Raw genomic sequence first — 22,428 nt, 5'->3', positions numbered from 1 at the left:
CATGCTAAAAACACAAAGTAGCAAAAACCTGCTCACAAAAAAATTTCACACATATACTTAATTTCCATCGAAGCATTCCAGCCTTGAGTTAATGATACTTTGATCGGTCTAAAATGTCCCGCGCGGTTCCACACCATACAAATGCATATCAACGACCAAAAGCGGCAAGCTACCCATTTTATGTAATAAACGATCTAACATATGTGACGGAATTTACTCCTTGCCGACTTCAGACGGCGCGGCAGAAGAAGACGCTTCGTCAGAACCGACCAAGCCACCCTGCTTGCACAGAGAATAGAACATCGAATTCGGGTTCGCAAGTAAATTCTCCGGACTATCAAATTCAGCGACCTTACCAGCCGACAAGACGACGATTTTGTCACTGTCGATAATCGTGTTAAGTCGGTGCGCTATAGTAAGAATCGTGCGGTCTTTGAATTCCTTCCGGATAGTTTCTTGCAGGATTTGATCAGTCTCCACATCCACAGCCGCCGTCGCCTCGTCCAGCACGAGAATCTTGGATGGCGTCAGAAGCGCGCGGGCAAGCGACATGAGTTGGCGCTGGCCTACAGATAAGTTCGACCCGCCTTCAGCCACACGCGCACCCAATCCGCCGTCCATCTTGGAAACATGTTCCTTCAAGTGTGAAAGCTCGAGGACTTCCCACAGCTCCGTGTCGTCGTGCGCGTTCGCAGGATCGAGATTGTCGCGAATAGTACCTTCGAACGCCTGCGAATCCTGCGGAATGATCGCCAACCGGTGCCGCAGGTCGCTCAGCCCAATGGTCGACGTGTCCAGTGCATCGATATCGATATGTCCCTCCACAGGCTCAATCATGCGGAACAATGCCAGCGTAAGTGAACTCTTACCCGCGCCTGTGCGTCCGACAATGCCAACTTTCTCGCGCGGCTTGATGTGCAAGCTGATGTCTTTCAAAACGAGATCAAGACCCTGTCGGTATCGAGTGGAGTAATGCTCAAACACTAGCTCACCGGCTGTTGGCCACGCGGCAGGCGGTCGGCGGTTCGGGATGATGGCCGGCGCTTCGCTTGGTAGACGGGAATACTCCAGGATACGCTCAACAGAGACCGTATTGACTTCCACTTCGACAGTCATACGGACGATCCATGAGAGTGACTGCGTAATCTGTAGAGCATAACTCATAGACAAACCAACCAATCCCGCACGCACGCGACCAGACGAGACGCTGATGATCGATAGGCCCGCGGCCGCGAAGATGATGACAGAGCCAATAAATTCGAGACGAACGGACAACCATCTGTTGGCGCTGATGGACGGGAAATACGCGCGGAGATTGTAGTCGACGTGGTACTCGTTAACGTTGTTGAACCGGTCGATCTGGCGAAACGCACGGATAGTACTAAGACCGCTGAGCGATTCCTGGAAATGCGCATAGATCGGCGAACGCGAGACAGAGTCAAGACGTTTGAGCTCGCGCGATGTGCGGAGGTAAAAGCGCTGGTAGTACAGATACAGGCCAGTCAATGGCAAGATCAGGACAATGAAGGCCGGTGTCGTGAACGAAATAACAATCAAAGTAAAGCAGACACGGATCGTGTTGTTGAAGAACATGGAAAACACGCGCGTCAACACTTCATCGATACGGTAAATATCAGTCGTGAAACGGTTGATGACTCGGCCGATAGGAGTAGTATCAAAGAACGACATCGGACTTCGAACGACAGCCTCGGCCATCTGGTTGTGCAGCTTGCGGGCGGCCTGAATTGTGCAGAAAATGAACAGCACAAGAGTGTAGCAAACCGTCAATGCCGAAGCGAAGATACCAAAGAATAGGTACACGCCGAGATACATGCCCGTGTTGGGATTTTCGCCCGCATCGGTGTTAACTTCAGACCAGTGCTCAAGCCAAACATTGCCCACTACATCTGGTTAGCCAAATCTTTCAACATTGAGCGACAAGCAAACTTACAAACTGAGACACCCTGAGATGTCACCAAGAGAATCATAAACGCAAGAACACCAACTAAATTTGCAGCCTTGGCGTATTCCTTATATACGTCCCATTTAACCTGACCTTGTTCGCTGTGCTCCTTGGCCTGACGCGATCGTTTCTGACTCTCCTCGTCAACGACACGCGGACGCTTGATACTAGCCGTACTAGCGCGACGAAGAGTGCTGACACTACCACGACGACTCGGTTTCTTCAAGGCGGCCTCATCGTCGGAAGACGCGCCACTCTCAACGGCAGTGACTGATCCTTCGCTCCCTTCCTCTTCGGTGACTGCCTTCTTGCCGAATTCCTTGATCAAGTTGAAGATCTCTGATTTGGAAGTCATGACATCCTCGTATGTTCCCTGCTCAACGATTACACCGTCACGCAACATAGTAATGCTATTTGCCTGAGACAAAACGGTGATAGCATTGGTAGCCAGTATACGAGTTTTTGAAGCCAACAGACCTTCAGGGCCCAGGACGTTGTCAATCAGATGACGACCGACATGCTGGTCAACAGCAGAAAGAGGATCATCCAAAACATAAACATCCGCACGAGCATAAACCGCACGAGCCAAACTGAGACGAGCCTTCTGGCCACCGGAAAGCGAAATACCCTTCTCACCCACAAGCGTCTCGTCACCATCAGGAAGCGCGGCAAAATCCTCAATCAAAGCACACGCCTTGACGGTCTTCTCGTAGAAATCAGCCTGGAAACGAGCTCCGAACGTAATGTTCTCCTTGACAGTTGCGTTCATAATCCAGGGGGCCTGCGCCGCATACGCGACACGTCCGTGTACAACGACCGAACCGTGCTCTTTGAACAAATCACCAAGAACAGCTTGCATGAAACCTGACTTTCCGGATCCGACACGGCCGACAATACAAGCCAGTTCACCCTTGCGAGCAACAAAATTGATGTTCTTCAACGCAGGAGCATGACTTCTGGTATTGTCCCACAAGAAAGTACCGTTTCGAATAGTAACCGTCTCATCGCCGATGTTTGTAGCTGCGTCTTTTCGGTCGACGGCATCATCCTGAAGCTCGGTGGCTACGAAGAAGTCCTGGAGACGACTAGCCGCGACCGACGACTCAACAAGCGCTGTGATAGCCTGAGGGAACATTGCGAGCGGGAAAGTGAGCAGATTGAAGAGAGACAGCGCAGGGAAGACAATATCGGTACTAAGAGGAGTCGACGCCGTGTACACGAACAGACCAAACGTAGAGCAAGAGACGAGAAATGGAGCGCACGCCCACAAGAAACTTGTGATTGCAGAGAAAATACCCATGACCTTCAAGTTCTCGAGTTCTAGATCGTTTCGGACGTGCGAAAGCTTGTCCATATATGGTTTCTCCCATCCATAAAGCTTCACACTCTTGATGTTGTTGAGAATTTCGGTCGTTAGACGAGTACGCAAGTCCTTGGTCTTCATCTGCGCCTTCTGCAAAGCTCGTTGCTTGCGCGCAATAAAGCCATTAGTGGGAATCATAACAACCATGACAAAAACGCCAGCCCACATGCTGTTACCAAGCAATCCATACAAACTGTACAAGCAGAGGAAGATCTGGAAAGGACCAGACCACAATACCTGGCCGTTCTGAGTAATATCCTGGAGACGCTGAGCATCGACCGACATAAGGTTGACAATATCACCAGTGGACTTTTGTGACTTTGCCTCGCCGGAGAGAACGACAGCCTTACGATAGATAGATGACGTGAGAGCAGACTTGACCTGCATACCAACGGTCATGGCACGCTGGAAATGTTGGTGCTGGCAAGCCGTCTGAGCAATGGATACGACGAACATGCCAAACGCAATGACGATACCACCAGTGAATGGTTCGGGCTCGTCCGTCATGTAGGAATTGATAAACAGAATCAAGCGTCTAAGCAAGCGAGGCTGCGAGAACGCCAGAACATCATTACCGACCTTGAACACCATTGCAACGAAATAGGTGCTACCGAATGCACGTGCGAGAGCCCACACCATAGACGGTTTGTTCTTTTTCTTTTCCTTGATCCAATACTTTTCGAAAAGAACGCGGCATTCACCGGTCTTGTCACCTTTGGCAAGTCCAGGAAGATCATCCTCCGTCAAGTAAGTTTCATATCCAAGCTTCATCATCGTAGTCATCCATGAGAACGTCAAACGCGAGAAAATATTCGCACGGTCCAATGGCGATTCATCCATCTCGTCAATAAGTGCTTCATATGTCGAACGTGCCTTGGGAACGAATGCCTCCACTAGATGCATTTTCATGAGAAATTTAAACCACACGCAGATTCAGTTGTTATACTTACAAACAAACACACAGATGGAAATAATGAAGGAAAATCCGAACGTGGAAATAAATCCTGGATTGTTAATGTGGGCCTCTCTATTGATGAATCCAACCAACCGAACGCCGTCGGTGAGAATGACAGAGAGCCAGTAGAAGAGCAAAACACCGTTGGCCACACGCGACCGGTTGTGTTCGAGGTGGTGCAAGTACATTGCGACACATAATGCAAAGAAGTTGAGGACAGTGGCGTAGAGCCTGACATCCATAAGAGCGTCATCGTAGACATTGATCATCTGCTTGGCATAGCCGAGCGTCGTTATCGCGAGTAGACCGACGAGTACAAGCTTTGTGTAATAGTGCCAGTTCTTGCGAGTCGGGACCGGCTTGACCTTGAAAAGTTGAGAAATCTGATAGCTGCCTAGAAGGATGATAAAGAGAGACGTGAAGTCAACGAGGACACCCTCGGAGAAGCATGGGGTGAAGTCGTAGAAGTTCTCGGATACAGGACCCCATCCTTCCTCGTTGCGACAGAAGCCCGAGATAGCAGGAGAGACTGTTGGGAAGTCTAGTACTCCCAAAGGATTGCGCGAGAAACGCGCGGTGTGCATGGTCAGCGTGCAATTGATGGAGAATGTATGCCCGGGGGGGCGAAAAGGCGAGGAAAAAAAAGTAGAGGATAGAGGGTCAAAAGGTGTGAGGCAGTGAGGCCAGACGTGTCATCTGCGATGTTGTTGGCGAGTTGGAGCGAACCGTCGCGAATATGGCATATATGTCGCGCGATGCCGTCGATGTGTTAAATCCGAAGCGGGTCGCGGCGATTACGCTATCAGCAAGAACAAAGTGCTCTGGGTTATTGCATATGCGTTTCGGTGAAATTCTATTCATGACCTCCGATGACAAGTCGACGGCAGATCGGACTTCTAATGGCTGTATTCTGACTGAGCCTGCCGGGTGCTGGTTGGCCTACATTCCAGTACTGACTGGTTCCTGGCAGAGAAGCGCTTGGTGCGGCGGTGAGAGCAAACTTGATATCGTCCATGTCAGCTTTTCCTGCCTGCACAACCACCCTCATTCTGATTTCCCTGTACGAATTTACCGTAACTAATTTAATGCGATGGTCGTTATAAACTTATAATCATACAGCGCTAATCTGCGCCGACGAATTAGTAAACCAAGTCGGAGACTGGTCATGTCGTAGTCACCAAAGGGATGGCGGCGAACAACCAAAAGTGGCGGGTGCCATAGCGCTGCGCACGGTGTCTCCTGACCCGCCAGCAACTGGCGGACCCGCTCAACTTGCTCGCTGATTTGAATGGACAGTCGTCTGGCGACTGTAGGCAAGCGAACACGCATCAAATTAGTACACGCGAGCATTAGCGGTCCATAGTATTCGCCATTACAATGTAGCACGTAAATACCAGTAACAGTGGCTGACGTGAGGTTTGTAATAATCTTTAGATTAGCTCTCGAGATAAGAGACGGAGAACCCGAACAAGTGCACCGTACCAACAATCAGGAAAGCCCGTGAGCCGCAGCTTTCCCCGACATCTCCGCCAGAACAGGCCCATGCCTTTCCTATCCAAAATCCTCGGAATCTATCTAATTACAAATCTTACAAACCGCCCGCCACAGAATTCATCGCTAAATATATCAGACGAATAATACACTTGGTTATGCTAATGATAGCTACCTATTGGTAGCTTAATGCGGATGCCCGCCACGCCGATGAGCGTCATGTTGAAGGATTTAATATTTTTGTGCCCTACCTGATGCCCGTCGGGCTCCGACTATCTCCATGTGAGTTAACTCCTTGACTCTTTGTCCACTGCTACTCTGAAGTCGTGGTGATAACTGTATATCTACTTCTTGATCTCGGTAGCCTTACCAGCTGTCCAGTCAGCATCTGACACATAGCTCTCTCTGTTTGGGGACGTACTCGGCTACAATTTCGTAGACTATCCTCGGCAATCGGCTTCGCCAAACTCAACTTAATCCAGCGTAACCAGCTATGTATCACAACGTTATATTCCAATAGCTCGACAATTCGACCAAATTTCATGTCATAATCTCGGTCCGTAATTAGCAAATGTATACTCCGTCCTCCATCCACATATACCTTCCAAGCGATATCCAAACACTAACAGTCAATGCATCATATATACCCTATTCCTTCTTTTCTTCTTCGCTTCCCACTATTGTCACACAACTTTCGCTACTGCCGGGAAACACGTACGTTTTCACATACGTGTTGTAAAGCCGGTATCCCCATTGCAAGTAAAGTATTCCCACAGCGCTCCACATCCACACCACACTCGCCATCACAACAGCAATGGTCAAACATCCAAGTAGAGCAAGCGCTATGAATCGTCAGTATAGTCGTGTCACTGCAATATCAGTGTAATAAATAACAAGAAATTGACGCACTTGATCCTATAATGAAGGCAAGCGACAAGCCTATTGCCGCAACCATAATACCCACAACAACACTACTCATAACCGCAAGAAACACGACCACTGGAATCACAGTAAATAGAGCCTGCAACGTCGCAAAAGCCTGCGTATAAATCAGCATCACTACAACTCCAGCAAAAGACTCTGTTTTGGAATAACCCACCGCAAGCAACGGCCGCTGCGTACACATCTTCGCATATTTCCGCGCAAAGTCAAGACCTCTTTCACTCAAATCAAGCACGATAACCTCCAATTGACTATACACACCATCACCTGTACCGGACTCCGTAAAATGCTTATGAAACCCGTCCCTAATAAACTCCAACCGCTTAAACACACCCGATTTCTCGAGCTCTAGCTCACCTGCCGTCGAGCTCATCAATTCCTCTGGCCCAAGATTATCAAACGTCTGATTTATCCCCGCTACGCTTGTCGATCTCGTCAACGAAGGCGACGTAGGGCTGGATGAGGACGGGGGTAATGAGAACGACGAGCCGAATGTCGACGCTGAATACGACGTCGCGATGTCGTACGCTTCCTCCTCCTCATCGTCTGGTCGGATTTTGATTTCCTCAGTAGTGGGTATTTCTGTTACTGATAAACGTGTTTCTTTGCTCGGCGACGTTGCCTCACCAACCGCCAACGAAGGCGGTGACGAGGGAGGGGTCGCCGGTGGAGAGGTTGTAAGAGACTGTTTTTGATCTACCATTGTCCAAATGAGCCCAATTGATCTAAGTTCCCGAATAAGCAAAAATGTGAATATTCAAGAAAGTAGACATGCACGATATTGGGACTAAAGATGTTGCTGGGGGAGTAGATCAATCTAGCAGATGTGCGTTGATGCGAGTAAACGGTTTTATCAAGCTCCACCACGTGCACGTCAAAATCTACGCAGCAACGAAAAGCCAAGTACGAATTCACAATTCCAGTTGCTCTACACCACATATCAAGCAAAGTGTAGTTTGAATGGACTATATTTATAAAAACAAATATCTTCTTCTAACAGAAACATACATAACAATGTACGTATCAAACGAACAAACAAACAAACAAACATTAACATCATCTGAACAAATTTTAATATTACATCTTATTACATCAACGCGATTCCATTGCTTCCAGTAGGAGGCCCAAGCCCAACTTTTATGACGTGCCTGTCACAGCCAATCTAATAAACATCGTTAGCTATATCCCGTAATGCATCACCAAATATATAAACGAAACTACTTACTTCTGAAGATGGCCCATGAACGTCTGCAAACTGACATCGTCGGTCAGAACAACAGCCGATCCTACTGTCCCACCATACGCCCCACCACTCTGATGCGTCGTCGACGGGTTCAACTTAGACAATAAGAACCGAGCCTGCGATCCACCAGCATCGGTATCAATAAATCTCGGTAGCGGGAATCGGTCGAGTAACAGTTCAGCAGCCTCATTTCGAGGCGCGGCAAGTAAGTCCCGGAAGCTCTGGTATTCCGCTTGGTCTTGGTACCCAGCCTTTCGCCACTGCGCGATCGTTTCTCCGTGGAAAATTAAAATGTGGAAGAACGTGTCGAGCAATAGAATGTGATCCGGCTTGATCGATACAGAGTCAAGCAAGACCGGATGCGGCGGCTGGTCGAACGTGAACGAAATCAGCGTCGGCTGAATCATAATGAGAGAGTTCGTGACATCTTCTCGGTTCAAGACGTGTCGGTAGAAAGCAGTCTCATCGGGAGAGTTGTTAAACACTTGCAAGAACTGACTTCTTCGAAGATGGAACATAAATTGTGGGTACAAACTGAAGTTCTGTGAGAGTCTGAATGAGCTTGGATCGTCTTTCCGGTAGTCCGCAAACTTCTGGCACAGTCGAATAAGCATTCTGTCCGTCCATCGCAAAACATCGGGGCCGTCGTCAACCTCGGCCTTGAAAACAGCAATTCTCGCCATCAACACGGCCGCAGCTTCCTGATCAAATGACTGCGCAATGCCAGGGTCACCACCAGCAGTAAGATTTCTCGCTAGTGTAGTAACACGCAAATGGTATGTTCCAGACGAGTGCTGATAGAAAGTCAAGAACTGAATCAAACCCCGCTGAGGAGTCTGAGGCACTGCGGGGGTGCCCTGAGTAACAACCTCGAAATATGTTCCATACGAGCTGTTAGGTGTTATACCGCACATCTTCCAGGCGCAAGTGTTACCAATCCCAATCTCAGTTTCACCAACCGATGCGGACTTCTTGTTCATAGACACAGCATGGCCAATCAAGCCCGAAACCTTCAACTCCTTCGTGGTCAATACTTCTAGAGTAGCATTGAAACCCATCTGCAAATAGCCAAGCGAATCCTTGTTGAAAACTCTCTGGAAACTCTGCTTGAAAATCGAGGTCGTGAAGGCATCGGTAAGGATCATAGTACCACCAGTCATGTTAGGCAAGGCCTTCATTTCGAGCATACCAATCTGATCATAGCAGCCTGCATATATATCAACAACGTGACCGTTGGTGGAAGCACGCTTAGCCAAGCCCTCGTAAAATTTGACAGCCTTCTTGTAGTGCTTCGCATTGTCTCTCTCAATATCGTGATGCGACCGAATAGCTTCTCGTAGTTCAGGTCCAACCACCATGCCAGGACCCTCGGTACCAGGACCACCAGCAAAAAGCATGATGCGCGAGCCTGTGTTCGGGAACGACGTCTCCAACAAGCCAATAGCAACCGCCAATGCGACACCAGTACACCTTAGAGGTCTCTTATCGTTCGCAACTGGCCAGGGATCAGACTGCAATTGTTCAAGAATATTGGTCAACTGGAACTCGCATTGTTGAAGAGGAAGCAAGAATCTAACTCGAATTAATGCCTGCCATTAACTCCTAACATAGCATCTAATCATACCTCGCAGCCGCACCAAATGTCTGGGGAGCCGGACGGCCAGGAGCGATAGGTTGTTGAGGACGAAGGCTAGGTGCTAAAAGACCGAGCATCTCCTGGACCTGCTTGGCAGTATACTCCTTATTGCCGCGGAACACATAAGATTTCGTGCATTCAGCATAGCCGAGCTCGTGGACATGAGCCTATGTTCATATTAACATTCCCATCTTTCAATATAAACTCTAACATATCTACATACGGTAGTGCCGAAAGTAACAAGACCGACAAGCGCGGTAGGAGGCAACAAGCTCAAGCTGACGATGATCGAGTCCTTGAGAGCCTGGAGGTTCTCCTCCGTCTGGCAGGTATCGACGACGAAGACAAAAATTGGAGGAGATTGAACAGGGCGGGCCAAAACATATTCGATGGTAGTGCTCTTAGGAAGAAGCTCGTGGGGAAGCGACTGCGGGGAAATATCCTTGTAGTGAGCTGGAAGCTGGTTTCGAGAGAGGCAAAACGGGCCTGTTACGTAGCATCCAATCAGTCTTGGTTCTTTCAATCCGTAATCCAAACTCAGGATACTTACAAATCCAAAGCTTTGCGCGAATATCCAATTGACTGCATGATAGTAAGTGAGCGTCAAATCTGCATCGAAGGCAACTACACGTACCAATATGGATTCAACACTGCTCTGCATGGCGCTCGGCACGTTACCGGTTCATACTGCAGCATGGGCAGATCCGGGCGCTCCTTGATAGGAGTGTACAGGGCTGCAATCGGGACAACAGTACGCGACGCCTCCAATCTAGTGGATGGGAACACGTTCCAGCTGAACCGGACACCATCGAGTTCCTCGATTTCCTCGAAATCCTACCGTCCAATGAGCATCACACCAGACAATTCCACTGTGATCAAACATACCATCTTATCCACAGAGCAAAGACCAAGAACGATTCAAGATCACCTAAGGAAATGCCTGCGCCCTGGCGATGCGGCGATAAGTGAAGATCCAAAGACGGAATAGGGAACGAAAACGGTGGTCGTGCGTGCTCTGCGATACTTCGATCAACAACGAACACCCTGGCCACTACAGACGGGTCGTTATGGCGCGGTTAGCATTGAGTTTTGTGTAGGCACAGTCACACATTAATAGAGTTTCCAATTTTCACCTGCTTCGAGACTTGCTGCACGTTAATACATCGGATTAAACCTAAACCTCTCGTGACTTGTAGGCCGTGATAATAGTGCTATAATTGCCACAATGATGTTCACCCCACCAAGGTATTTGTGAGTATTCATCTGGCGGATATCTCACTGTTCCTTCTAAAATACATAGTCGTTGCAAAAGCATATTAATTTAGTCTCAGTATATGGATTGATAATAGGAATAGCAAGTCTTCCACGTTATCGCTGTACCAGCGAGAATTTCAGCAAAAAAAGCACGTGCGATTTAAATACATAACCGATTCCTGTACACCAAGGCACGCTGTCCTTGTCTACCAGAAACACTCACTGTCAAGTAACTTACGTTTGGTGCCCTGGCGGTGCTCGGCACCTTGCATTTCTACATCAACGTCGTTCGAAACACTACTGCCGGCCATATGCTGCTTCACTGGAGACTGCCAATCCTTAATGAGCTTTGTCTCATAGATAGCAACAAGATCGGACATATGTCCTCCTATCCACGGATGCGTAAAGCATTGCTGAACAGAGAATCGCTCCTTGGGATTTACGCAAATTAGTCTTTTAACCAAGTCCTTTGCTAAACAGATATGTGTTAGCCAGACACAGCGCACTAAAGCTTTCCTCTATACCAGAACGGCTAATATTAGCCCATGCAGCTCCATTCAGACTTAGACGACATTCCCTCGCGTTGCGTGCTATACATGTTGCATTTTCGGTGGAGTCGTAAAATGGTGAGATGCCTAACCAAAACAATGCAATTAGTATCCTTAAACAAAATATTCATAGTTTGCGAAAATACCCGACAAAAGAATGTGAAGAATGATTCCTAAGCTCCACAAGTCGCATTTCAAGTCATACCCAGAGCGGTAGTTCTTTTGGCGCAAAGAATCGGCAAATCCGACCTCCGGAGCAGAAAATTCTGGAGTGCCAACAACCGTGGTCATTCTCCTGCTTCCTACAACATATTTCGAAATGCCAAAATCGACCAGTACTATCCGCGAGCCGGGTGTCTGGGCAAGGAGCAAAATATTGTCGAGCTATCGAGGCAGGTGGTGTCAGTATGAAATAAATTTGTAAGATCCACCAACTAATGAACCTTCAGGTCTCGGTGAGCCACGTTCTTGCTATGGAGGTACTCAAGCGCCTTCAGAATCTGGAACACTATGACCAGAGCCTCAGCTTCCGGAACCGGTCCCAATGTTTCGCCTTTAATCAGATAGCTAAATAGATCACCGCCGGTAATTCTACAATCAGTTAGGAGGTTTTAACAGTATCAACGTAAAGTCGTGCGCGCACAGATCTTCGAAAATATATCTAGATCGGTTATTGGGTTAGCACGAGTCTTTTTGCAAGATGAATTTTCACCTCGTTACATTCTGTTTCCGATAATAAAGGTATCATGCACAGCAACCACATTTGGCTAGCTCATTAGTTGCAACGTTAATCAAATATCCAATATTATACACCGTCTTACGTGACAAAGACATTCCAAAATAGCAACTTCCGTTCGAGCCTTTGACATCCGTGAAACGTTGCCGCCGGTCTCAATAACCTTGCAGGCCAGTTGTCTGGAACTCTGCTTGTTAGTTGCTAAATATACTCTACCGAATGTCCCTTTGCCGATGACTCGTTGCGAAATTGCATAATTTGCCATGTTCTTAAATGCTGCGTTAGAATCTCGACCTAATCAAAGAAACATGTAAGGTCCAATACTTCGCGATCAGTCTCAAGGACGGGATCATAGAACACCTTTTCGTTACTTTGATGAAACGTAAAAGAGCACGCGTGACGGATCTCTACATCGAGACAATTAATATGACTTTTTCAAACGCGAACGACAAGGGGCCACCGTACCGATCAAATCGCTATCGGACAACAACACTCGCTGTCCCTTGCCGATTGTTTTCCCGTTAAGAAATGTACCGTTTCTGCTACGGTCCCAGCAGTACACCAAAGGAACACTCGCTTCGTCAAAGACAACTATATAGATCGTGAAATGCTCATTGCTCACTGCAGAGTGCGTGACGACTTCATTGCTAAGTGGCTGCCATTAGCTACAATTACAAGGGACAACTTAGCTTCCATTTACCATGTGGCATTTCTTCCGACGGTAAATTGCCGTCCACGATAAATGGGAAGAACTACTGGAGTGATTAGCCGTCGATGATTGGCAGCAGACTTTCAGAAGTAGCATACTCTTCTCTTGGTTGTTGGTGCGCATGAGCAGCGTCGCAACTCGACCGTCTCGTTCAGAAGACGCCGCAATGGAAGCGTTCGATGGCTGCAAACGAATATTAGCGTGCGCTGAAACATTGTGGATGGAACAAACTTACGAGTTCATCTACTTGCATCAGTGCTTGGGTAGATTGTTGCGATGATTTCTTCATCGATTCGTCAATATAGTTCGTCAGCATCTGCGGCAGCGTTTTCTCATTCAGCTGAGTTCGCTAAACAAATACAGCATAATATGATTCCCGATAATTAATTTCGGGATGGACTTATGCAATTTGAGGCTTTTAAGGAGCGAAAATGTCTGGGCACAACTGTGGATAGACAGACAGAAAGACGCGCCTCGCGTCGCGTTTGCTCTCTGGGTTGGGGCTTTCATTCTTTTTACAATTGATTGTACGCGTCCGCGATGGGAAAGCCCTAAGTTTGATCATCCTGATCATGATGCGTGGCCAATTGCGCAGCATCATATCCCCGCTAAAAAGGCTGATAAATATAGCAACATTCACGGTAACTACCTTGAGTAGGGATTTGGTGTTCGCAATTGACTAGAACTGCGAATTACAAACAATGGACTATTCAGAAGCACCTCTTCCGATAATATTCAACGAAGTCACAAAGCACGTCGACCTTCCTGACGAAGAGCTCACACCATCTCGTGCAAAGGAAGTCCAAGAATTAAATAGTCTCTATCGGGATTTAGTGGCATTGAACGCGGATGTCCCACCTCCGCCAAATCAGATCAATGGCCGGCTAAACGATCAAGTGCGGAAATTGAAAGATGCGGGAAATAATTCATATAAGAAAGGACAGCATAGCGACGCCGTTCGAATGTACTCTCTCGCAATCGAGATGGCATTGAAACGGCCGCTATGGGAAGCTTCGGGGTTTGTGAAAGAGGAACTCTCTGTGTTGTATTCGAACAGGGCGCAGGCATATATGTCAATGAGTGCTTGGGGGGATGCACTGGTTGACGGGGACACCGCCATCTATTTAAAGCGAAACTTTCCAAAAGCGCATTACAGGAAAGGAAAGTGTTTGCAACACATGGGACGGTTACAAGAAGCAAAGGCTGCGTACGAATTGGGATTAGAAAGCGGTGGTGCGGATGGCAGCGATGCAGAGCTCAAGTCGGCGTTGGCTGAGGTAAACGAACTTTTGTATTTGTAAGATACGTTTGGATAGAAAAGCACGACGGTTTAGATATATGGATAAAGACATGGAGTATGATTTCGAAGATTAAACTTTATAGAACCTTGCTCTACATCATGTTTTCTTGTATACATTACAAATGTAGTACGTCTTGTATTCTGGCGTATTCCCGTCCCAATATGATACAAATTGCTTAAGAGTACAAAGAATCAATGTAACCGTCAAGTATATTCCACAATCTACCTTCTTGATTGAGCCGTTCTCCTGCGCCGAGCTATTTCTGGAAGCTTGAACGGCAGCGAAAGTGTAGCCAGTTTGTAGTTTGCAGCCTCTGCAGTCGTGAGGCCGAGCGCCTCTTTCTGTGCGCTTGAGCAGGGTCTGATCTTGCATCCTATAGCTTTGAATAGGTCCTGAACTCTTGTAGGCCGCAAGGACAGTTCGGCCGTCAAGAGAGGAATCTCGACGCTGTATTCATCAATTCGTAAGCAGGTTACAAACAGATAGCATAGAAGTTTGTCTTCCATTTTGGGAGTTATCGTGAAACTGTAAACCGATTAATATCGACGCATAGACATTTACAATTTGAACAAGATATGCGCCACTTACGAGGCATCTTTCTCCTTTCCAACTTTGCCGATGCCGACTTTGCTGTCAGTAAATTTCTGAATCAAACTATTAACCAAAATCTCTGCGGGATGATTCAACTTTTGCAATAATGCCCGCTTGTTCGATATCCGCCGGTTATTATACAGTCCCATAAGAAGCGAAGCGTAATACAGCAATTTCAATTTCTGCATTTCATTTTCGTTGTTGATTCTGGCTACCCGATTGTTGATATATTCAGAAGCCCTAAAATTTTAGCCTCTAGATCTACTTAGCTTGCCGGAGTAACTTACTTGAATGGCAATAAAGAAGTCCGCTTCTTCTCATCTTGCTCTCTGAAAATGGCGCCAACTCTAATAGCAACGAATTCCTCCTTGCTGAGAAGACCATAGAGAGGGTAGACGCTATTGAGATCATCAGCATCTTCGTTGCATGGTGGAATTGGCCGTTCCTCTGACTGCTGTTCTCGTAAGGCATCTAATTCTATTAACGGAAAATCCACGTTTCAATATCCAGCGCAAACCTACCAGCAGATGGTAGATTCTCAGTAGCTGTCTTGATATTATCGACAATCGAATCAGCGTAGGTTTCCAGTTTCTCAGCCTCGATTTTATTTCTTTCAAGATCACTGATGACTCTCTTTGCTCTCTTAGTTCCGAACGCTTCACCAAGGGCATTCCTCTGTATTCGGTTCTATCGAACTTCGTAAGCACAGATCCATACATGTACTTTATTCAAATCTCAAGTAGTACCTGAACGTTCGCCTGTTTGACAGCCGCAATTGCCTTCTTCTTGTAGGCTTTTATTGTTCGAGTGGTGTTCATGACTGGTGCATGCATTAACTCGACAGTTCTTGTATTGGGATCGTACACGCCAACATAGTATCTGGGAAAGTTATCAGATTAGCTATAGTTTGAATTGAAGTCTTCCAGGTGGCGTTACTAACAAATCCTCATCTGGATCGTTCTGCCCATCGTACTCCATCCGCTCCGTCTCTCCATGAATAACATAATGATCTTTAGGGCCTCTGTATGCCTGAAACTTCGTATCTTCGGGGACTGAGACTCCAGGAAATGTAGCTGCATATTTTACACATCAACATAATTTCCAGGATATAATTATTGTTAACTGGAAGCATACCGAGAAAGGGAGTGAGCGAAGAGTCGACTTGGACTTGCACGGTATCCAAGATATGCTGTGATTTTGTCCGCTTCTTTTCCTTATCCTTGGAGTGACGGTGTTTCCGCTTCCTCTCTTTCTTTTCTTCGCCCATCCTTGTGCGTGTCTATTCTTTGAAAAAGTGTGGATGGTGGTCTTCCAAACAAGATGATGCACCGCCGAGAATTCCCAAAATTTTTTTTGCTACGGACCCCTGTAACTAACACTTTTTTTGCCCGGCGACTTGCATCAAGGGGAAGCACCAACTCACAAATTAGTGAAATATGACGCAGCAAATTTCAATCTCAACAATTGACGGAAACTATGGCTAATATAATCGATGCAGTTCGTTAATCAAGGTGGAACAATTAAGTAAATTCAAACCGTCAACTTTACTACAGCCGCTGACCAGTTATTCCGCACAAGGGAGACGAAGCTAATTTTCCAACTTTTAAAATAATATTAACAGAAGTAGAAACTGAAAAAGTAAAGGCCAGTTTATACAAAGGCCGGCAACTTTCACAATACATATTAAAACAGAACAAGGCGCTTACATCCAACATGATGCCTATGACTAAACACATTTCGAAATGACAACCAATTCCCCTTTAGACGTACTGCTCAAGAACACCGGACCATAAATACCTAAACATATCGACTATACAATCCCCTTCGCGTGAAAAAGTAACCGTTCACTCCATTTTTATAATCCCGCGCAATTGTCCATCACAGTGCTAATTGAGTTTAAAGCTCGCTCTGAAAGTTCCGTTCTATTTCACGTTTTTATATGTGTTGCTTGACATGGAGTGATCACGCGAAAAGGTTTATAATCGCGACACGTTTACTTGCTATAGCAATTGTCAGTATATCCGATCGTATAATTGTGACCATCAAGCTCCTTGTGCATTATCCAGACTACTGACCTTCTGGCTCTGACCTATAAGTGACGCATGTTAATCAGCAGTTCTCAATACAGTATACCAAAAGCAACATACTTTCCGCCTTTTTCTCTTCAGTCTCCTAACTCTTTTCTTCCTCTAAAGCAATTGTTAGCTATTTCTGTAGCTCAGGCTAGTAATCTCATTGTCGTTGATCGCGTGGCTGCACATACCCATTTAGCGCGCATCCTGTATGATCCCAATTAGCATCTTCTCTTAACATATGCGCGTCGCAACTAGTAAATACATTGACAACATACCTGAAATCTTCTCTTAAGGAAAGCTGAGAAACTTCACAAAAGAAGGCAAAGAGAATGCGTGGTGGTAGAGAGAAAAAAGGGGAAGGGAGAAAAGAGTGCGACAAGCCATTGCTGTTATACTATGACGGGGATCACGCAAGCCCGAGTCTCGTGTGTTGTGCCTTAAGCCCCAAGTTGAGGGTTTTACGTGGACTGGCAGTTGTTTGATAAGCCTCATGACTCTCAACGTGACTGCTCTTCGAAGTTGACAACCGTAACTCACAAGCTTATGCTGACTGTCGTCATTTCGTCACTTTGTGAGCACCTCCTGTGATTCGTTTGCTGACTATTACAAGGTATTCGTGTCTACATGCGGCGTGTGTCACTATATAAAATGTCATCATAAGTACTATCATTGTTATTTGATTTAGGCCGAGTTATAATGCAGGGTTCAGTTCTTGTAAGGTATGACGGGTGACAGTCTCTGATAGTAGCTGCAATGCTTATGACTATCCCGTCGAAGGCCATGTCTTTATGGTCCTTGGAACAGAATCCCGTAAAGCAGCCTTACGCGTAAGATATAAGTATAAGTATTCTGACATACAATCAAATTACTCTACCGAATCTAGAAGCCAGTAGTACTAACAAAATTTGACCTGAAGATTTGATCCTTTTTGATACCTGAATGACGCAACCAAATAGCTTCTTTCATTCAACTTTCGAAATGCACCTACTCATAGTCGTACCAAGAGCATAAGCATGCTTACCATCCACGACCAGCGAGACGCTCGGTCTGTTTGAGACTCTCGACGGTACGACCGACCATGGCGGCGCCTAGATCCGTGCTGACTTCGGCGAGAACTTTGGGATCCTACACATGCATGTTATTTCTGAGGTCAATTCAAAAAACTTAGGATCAAGAGCGTACGTTGTAGTGCGTGACGGCTTGGACAATGGCCTTGGCACGTTTCTCAGGATTATGACCAAGGAAGATACCAGAGCCAACGAAAACACCGTCGCAACCCAACTGCATGCACATGGCAGCGTCAGCAGGAGTAGCAATGCCGCCGCTATATTGCAGACATTAGTAAACGTGCTCAGCTAACGAGAAAATCCGTAGATCAGAAGATACATACGCGGCGAAGTTGACGACATTCAGCCGACCTTTCTTAGCGGTTTCCTTCAACAAGTGGAATGAGACGCCGAGTTCCTTAGCATAAACATAAAGCTCCTCGTCAGACATGCCGGCAGCTTTCCTAATCTCCTGGTTGATGGTCCGGATATGCTTGACGGCCTCGGTCACGTCCCCTGTGCCAGCCTCGCCCTTGGTACGTACTAGAGTGTATCAGCATGTAGATCACTCTATGCAAGAAATAAAAACATACTCATAGCGGCACCCTCGCTAATACGCCGGAGGGCCTCACCGAGGTTCCGCGCCCCGCAGACGAAGGGGACCTTGTAGTGATGCTTGGTGATGTGGTAGACCTGGTCGGCAGGCGTGAGAACCTCTGGATATCAATATATTAGACGGGACTCTACCGCTTCTTCGTAGATTGGTCAACTCACCAGACTCGTCGATGTAGTCAACGCCAAGGGCCTCCAAAATCTGCGCCTCGACAAAGTGGCCGATACGGCACTTAGCCATAACTATTCACCAACCTGTAAGTCCCAATCCGGAATCTACAGAATACATAAACGTCACGAACCCGGAATAGAGACACTAAAATTTTGACGTTAGTATTAATCTCTCCTAACGTAACACAACCACCCGGGAACAACATACGCATCAATTATCTCCTTGATTAGCTTCGGATCACTCATGCGCGCAACACCACCTTCGGCACGAATGTCAGCGGGAACTCGCTCAAGAGCCATGACAGCGCAGGCGCCAGCACGCTCCGCAATAATAGCTTGGTCAGCGTTGACGACACTAAGTACAAGTCAGCATTGGCCAGAAAGTAAAGACGAGTACCTCTATTGAATCCTTACTCCATGATAACACCACCTAAAATCAAATGTTAGTGGAGCTGACCAAATCAATAAGTGTGAAAAATAACCTTACCCTTCAACATCTGGGCCAAACCGGCCTTGAGAGTGAAAGACGTGTTGGAGGAGACTGCGTTCGGATCCACAGGCGGCCGAGGAGTGCCATTGGATCGAGGGTTAGTAAATTCAGACATGGCTCACTAATTTGAAGCAAACCGAGTGGGAAATATCTTTGCTATATAATGAAATCGTCGAGACGTTGCCGGATGAGTCAATGAATCCGCCGTAGGCAACTTGTCTGCCGAGTACTGAAATCCCCTCCATCCTGAGGCACCAAAGCTTTGTTACTCATACATATCGCGCGCCCCAGGACACTCGCTGACGTTAAAGCAGATTGAGTTTCCATGCTTCGCCTACGGGCCAAGTGAATGCCAACCTCGACACCACGAAGCCACGACGTTGGCACTGTTATCTCCCTAAAGTTAAATATAAATTACACTAATTGCTGCATCCATGTAACGTTGGTGGTCACTTTTGCGGCTGCTCGGTGGTGGCTTGCGGCCACCTCTAGCGAAATCTCGTGGGGAGCGCTGAGGGCACCGCCCATTTTTGGGTCCTGTTTGCACAATCCAGTTGAGCAGGGCCGTCCAGGCAAATTAGCCCAGGCGGAACAGAATGAGTCACAAACATTTATTTATTATTTAAGAACTGCGTAGTTCATGTGAACGCAGGAGAATATCGTAAGTTGGTTGTGAATAACTTAGATGTAAGGATATATAATAGGTAAGCACAAACGACAATAATAATTCACAATCCATAATCCTGCCAAACGCACCTTTAACTCCCTAAAATCATTTCATAATAATTGCATATTACTCCAAATACCGTACAAAAACGCCATAATAAAGTATAATCCACGTCCTTATAAAAATAATTCCAAGCTCCCAACCTGACCTACAATCTCCTTCCCAAAGCACCATATATTTTAATTGGCAACCTGAGCATCGACTTCACCGTTTTCCAAGGCACACTCAACCACCAAGCGGCATATGCATAAATCCCGGCCCATAGCGAATACTTCCGCCTCGGAGGCGACACTGCTGTCGTGACACCAGGTGATGCTAACGGCTTGGTTGCGAAGTTACCACCGTACATAGTGTTAACAGAATACTCCGCCAATGTCCTGCCTTTTACTGCATTCCGCTTGATTTCCTTTTCCAGTTCCTGAATTTGGGCTACAAATTCCTGAGACTGCATAACTTGGTTTTTCTCGTAACGCCTCATGGCACCTACGCTGATATCAGTATGGGCTCTCATTCAACAAAATTAACAGAGACAGACTTACGTGTCAATGCAGTGACATCAGGTCTTAAGATCTCACCAGCCTCTTTTGCAGTCGATCCTATGACGCCTTCCAGCCTCCGGATCTCATCCTCCAAAAACTGAACTTGACATTCGAGTTCCTCGACTCTGGACCTTGGCTGTGCTCTCGCAACGTCTGTTAAATGCAGAGTCCGCCGTTTCACAAGCTCAGCCAGTATCAAAGCTCCTCTGACACACGCGGTCAGTACGAACAACGTTATATTGAAGTTCGAGACTAGGCCCCCCGCAGACTCGGACGTGAGCGATCCTCGCAAGTAATGTAACAAAAAGCCCCCGAGTATGGGCCCAGCAAAGCAAGTTGCAAGTGATAAGATTTCCCAATGTGCAAGCTTTGCAGCAGCCTCAGAGCGCAATTTGTAAAGTTGTCGTTCCGCTGGATCATCGGATAAAGGAGGATACACGTCTGCGGAGACGGCCTGCGCTCTAGCATCTTGGTACCAGTCGTAGGGTACCTTGACTAGCCAATGAAGGTACATTGTCATAATGCAGAGTAGCAACACGTCCGTGACCGCTTTGTTCCCGTTTGTGACAAATATCCCCACAAACGCCGGACACAACGCGAATACTAGCGGTAAATACGTCCAAGGATTACCATCATCCAAATTTTCAGAGAGAGCGGGTGGTTTGATTTCGCGCATGGGGCTGTATGGCGATGGCGGTAAGGAATCTTGCTCCTGTTTTGACTTCCTCCTCTTTGGGGATCCAGACACCGATTTCTTCCGTTTCTTGGACGCATCACTTACACCCTTCCGACTTCTAAGTGCTCCCTGGCCTATTAACATTCTCTCCAGTAATACGTCTCTGTCAATGCCGGACGGTGTGTTGCCGGTGCTACTGCTGCCGTCCACACCCTCACCCATGCCATTACCACCTGGTAAACTCACATTCGGCTGTTGCTTGAGAAACTGCGCAATAGGTCCAGTATCAGAGAAATCCAAGGAGTCATAAAACTTGACTTTGTCATCTACATCTTCCGGCGACACGCCCACAGGAGAAATAGATTCAAGTGCATCTGGCGTCGCAACGTCATTTTCATTCAGTTCCTCTATGCTGTTGAAACCCCGACTTGTCCTGTTTTCTTGAGCCCATCTTCCCTTCTCTGCTCCCTGCGGTACTGCCACGCCATTTCCCATCCGGACGCCGTTACTCATATCAGTTGAGATCTTCCGCAGGTGGAGGAGGGTCATCGTAGATGGCGGGGTCAATAGCCCTTTCGGATCCGCACAAAATGGCGGCTTTTGTTGCACCGCCGGCATAGTATTGTCTAAACACTTTAAGCGGTATGGACAAAAAGAGATTGCCGCTGGTCGAACAAGAAATTGATGGTGACAAAGATGTGTCAATCACTAGGACCGAAGAGAGCAGAACGTTAAGAGTCGCGCTGGTTTAATTGATTGTTTATATATATTGTACAAACGATTTTGTTGCGGGTCAGATACGCGATCGGACAACAGAAGAATCGTGTCAATAACCTGTAGCCAGTATTCGAGATATAAACAGATTATCATAAGTTTGCTTTAATCAGGAGGAGCGATGAGGTTTTCTCGTTGGTTCAACTGCGATTGTTGGACAACATAACACGTCGGTGGAAACGCTGGCACGCGAGACTGGTACGGAATGGAGGAACTCCTTGCGTCGCCCCATGCGCCTTGCGCCAGACCCTGCGAGATTCACAAATAACCATCACACACTAGCGTACATTCTCCACTATGTCGGACCCGCATCACGTGTTGGCCAACTCTATTTTACACTCTTATGTTCTATGGGCACGAGACTGGGCCAATGTGTTGACGTCATGGACGGAGTGACTTCAGCCTGGCTTTAAAGTGCCAGCTCGTAACTCGGTCAAATTTGGGTCGTGTCACCGGCATCCCGCCAGTCAATCACTGTACTTTGTTTTATACTAGACAAGGCTCATCTTACATGTCTTAATTTAGCAGGTGCAGGCGACAAAGAACGGAATGATGTTTTTGTGTTTAATTGCAGCACTTTTGGCTT

General features: G+C 47.0%; 8 protein-coding genes across 8 annotated transcripts; 1 reads left to right on the top strand and 7 right to left on the bottom strand.

Annotated features, from left to right (window-relative positions):
* Positions 1-213: 213 nt before the first annotated feature.
* Positions 214-4,865, bottom strand: V1508DRAFT_397627 (P-loop containing nucleoside triphosphate hydrolase protein; the record flags this gene model as incomplete). The annotated part of the gene is made up of 3 exons (XM_066938165.1): positions 214-1,901; positions 1,952-4,219; positions 4,277-4,865. 3 exons carry the CDS (start codon positions 4,863-4,865, stop codon positions 214-216), a joined length of 4,545 nt encoding a protein of 1,514 aa, XP_066795660.1.
* A 1,555-nt stretch (positions 4,866-6,420) lies between these two features.
* V1508DRAFT_432732 (uncharacterized protein) lies at positions 6,421-7,417 on the bottom strand (the record flags this gene model as incomplete). The annotated part of the gene is made up of 3 exons (XM_066941958.1): positions 6,421-6,614; positions 6,682-6,811; positions 6,872-7,417. 3 exons carry the CDS (start codon positions 7,415-7,417, stop codon positions 6,421-6,423), a joined length of 870 nt encoding a protein of 289 aa, XP_066795659.1.
* Positions 7,418-7,668: 251 nt separating this feature from the next.
* Positions 7,669-10,629, bottom strand: V1508DRAFT_417871 (uncharacterized protein). Its single transcript, XM_066940397.1, has 6 exons — positions 10,479-10,629; positions 10,228-10,427; positions 10,144-10,175; positions 9,817-10,079; positions 9,582-9,760; positions 7,669-9,529 (listed from the first exon to the last, which is right to left on the bottom strand). The coding sequence occupies exons 1-6, from the start codon at positions 10,479-10,481 to the stop codon at positions 7,936-7,938; spliced, it is 2,271 nt and encodes a 756-aa protein (XP_066795658.1). The 5' UTR covers positions 10,482-10,629; the 3' UTR covers positions 7,669-7,935.
* V1508DRAFT_439579 (kinase-like domain-containing protein) lies at positions 10,630-13,324 on the bottom strand. Its single transcript, XM_066942224.1, has 13 exons — positions 13,076-13,324; positions 12,939-13,023; positions 12,832-12,883; positions 12,597-12,778; positions 12,456-12,538; positions 12,343-12,399; positions 12,217-12,318; positions 12,116-12,162; positions 12,039-12,056; positions 11,839-11,986; positions 11,542-11,779; positions 11,372-11,482; positions 10,630-11,319 (listed from the first exon to the last, which is right to left on the bottom strand). The coding sequence occupies exons 1-13, from the start codon at positions 13,154-13,156 to the stop codon at positions 11,054-11,056; spliced, it is 1,470 nt and encodes a 489-aa protein (XP_066795657.1). The 5' UTR covers positions 13,157-13,324; the 3' UTR covers positions 10,630-11,053.
* Positions 13,325-13,367: 43 nt separating this feature from the next.
* V1508DRAFT_417857 (uncharacterized protein) lies at positions 13,368-14,349 on the top strand. Its single transcript, XM_066940396.1, has one exon. It carries the CDS (start codon positions 13,542-13,544, stop codon positions 14,139-14,141), a length of 600 nt encoding a protein of 199 aa, XP_066795656.1. The 5' UTR covers positions 13,368-13,541; the 3' UTR covers positions 14,142-14,349.
* Positions 14,197-16,485, bottom strand: V1508DRAFT_417854 (RNA polymerase I associated factor, A49-like protein). Its single transcript, XM_066940395.1, has 7 exons — positions 15,867-16,485; positions 15,673-15,805; positions 15,479-15,611; positions 15,254-15,419; positions 15,020-15,203; positions 14,730-14,972; positions 14,197-14,666 (listed from the first exon to the last, which is right to left on the bottom strand). The coding sequence occupies exons 1-7, from the start codon at positions 15,997-15,999 to the stop codon at positions 14,363-14,365; spliced, it is 1,296 nt and encodes a 431-aa protein (XP_066795655.1). The 5' UTR covers positions 16,000-16,485; the 3' UTR covers positions 14,197-14,362.
* A 1,149-nt stretch (positions 16,486-17,634) lies between these two features.
* On the bottom strand, positions 17,635-19,612 carry V1508DRAFT_417840 (SOR/SNZ family-domain-containing protein). The gene is made up of 9 exons (XM_066940394.1): positions 19,124-19,612; positions 19,051-19,066; positions 18,845-18,991; positions 18,768-18,781; positions 18,628-18,708; positions 18,447-18,569; positions 18,198-18,396; positions 17,990-18,131; positions 17,635-17,932 (listed from the first exon to the last, which is right to left on the bottom strand). Exons 1-9 carry the CDS (start codon positions 19,239-19,241, stop codon positions 17,825-17,827), a joined length of 948 nt encoding a protein of 315 aa, XP_066795654.1. The 5' UTR covers positions 19,242-19,612; the 3' UTR covers positions 17,635-17,824.
* A 162-nt stretch (positions 19,613-19,774) lies between these two features.
* V1508DRAFT_386688 (uncharacterized protein) lies at positions 19,775-22,065 on the bottom strand. Its single transcript, XM_066937822.1, has 2 exons — positions 20,393-22,065; positions 19,775-20,336 (listed from the first exon to the last, which is right to left on the bottom strand). Exons 1-2 carry the CDS (start codon positions 21,684-21,686, stop codon positions 20,002-20,004), a joined length of 1,629 nt encoding a protein of 542 aa, XP_066795653.1. The 5' UTR covers positions 21,687-22,065; the 3' UTR covers positions 19,775-20,001.
* Between the last annotated feature and the right edge of the window lie 363 nt (positions 22,066-22,428).

This window comes from Lipomyces doorenjongii, assembly GCF_038497915.1.
Source record: "Lipomyces doorenjongii strain NRRL Y-27504 unplaced genomic scaffold V1508scaffold_26, whole genome shotgun sequence".
Lineage (NCBI taxonomy): Eukaryota > Fungi > Ascomycota > Lipomycetes > Lipomycetales > Lipomycetaceae > Lipomyces > Lipomyces doorenjongii.
Note: the sequence above shows the minus strand (reverse complement) of the source record. Positions and strands in the feature narration are given on the sequence as shown.

Coding starts and splice junctions, on each gene's coding strand:
- V1508DRAFT_417857 (XM_066940396.1), top strand. CDS start 13,542: ATGGACTATTCAGAAGCACCTCTTCCGATAATATTCAACGAAGTCACA.
- V1508DRAFT_417871 (XM_066940397.1), bottom strand. Junction 10,176..10,227: donor GCAGTGTTGAATCCATATTG/GTACGTGTAGTT, acceptor ACTATCATGCAG/TCAATTGGATATTCGCGCAA. Junction 9,761..9,816: donor TTGTTACTTTCGGCACTACC/GTATGTAGATAT, acceptor ATATGAACATAG/GCTCATGTCCACGAGCTCGG.
- V1508DRAFT_386688 (XM_066937822.1), bottom strand. CDS start 21,686: ATGCCGGCGGTGCAACAAAAGCCGCCATTTTGTGCGGATCCGAAAGGG. Junction 20,337..20,392: donor TGATGTCACTGCATTGACAC/GTAAGTCTGTCT, acceptor ATATCAGCGTAG/GTGCCATGAGGCGTTACGAG.
- V1508DRAFT_417854 (XM_066940395.1), bottom strand. CDS start 15,999: ATGGGCGAAGAAAAGAAAGAGAGGAAGCGGAAACACCGTCACTCCAAG. Junction 15,806..15,866: donor TTCGCTCACTCCCTTTCTCG/GTATGCTTCCAG, acceptor TAAAATATGCAG/CTACATTTCCTGGAGTCTCA. Junction 14,973..15,019: donor ACTTCTTTATTGCCATTCAA/GTAAGTTACTCC, acceptor CTAAAATTTTAG/GGCTTCTGAATATATCAACA.
- V1508DRAFT_417840 (XM_066940394.1), bottom strand. CDS start 19,241: ATGTCTGAATTTACTAACCCTCGATCCAATGGCACTCCTCGGCCGCCT. Junction 18,397..18,446: donor TAGCGAGGGTGCCGCTATGA/GTATGTTTTTAT, acceptor GATACACTCTAG/TACGTACCAAGGGCGAGGCT. Junction 18,132..18,197: donor AATGTCGTCAACTTCGCCGC/GTATGTATCTTC, acceptor TCTGCAATATAG/CGGCGGCATTGCTACTCCTG.
- V1508DRAFT_439579 (XM_066942224.1), bottom strand. CDS start 13,156: ATGCTGACGAACTATATTGACGAATCGATGAAGAAATCATCGCAACAA. Junction 13,024..13,075: donor TGATGCAAGTAGATGAACTC/GTAAGTTTGTTC, acceptor ATTCGTTTGCAG/CCATCGAACGCTTCCATTGC. Junction 11,780..11,838: donor TGGCTCACCGAGACCTGAAG/GTTCATTAGTTG, acceptor CTGCCTCGATAG/CTCGACAATATTTTGCTCCT.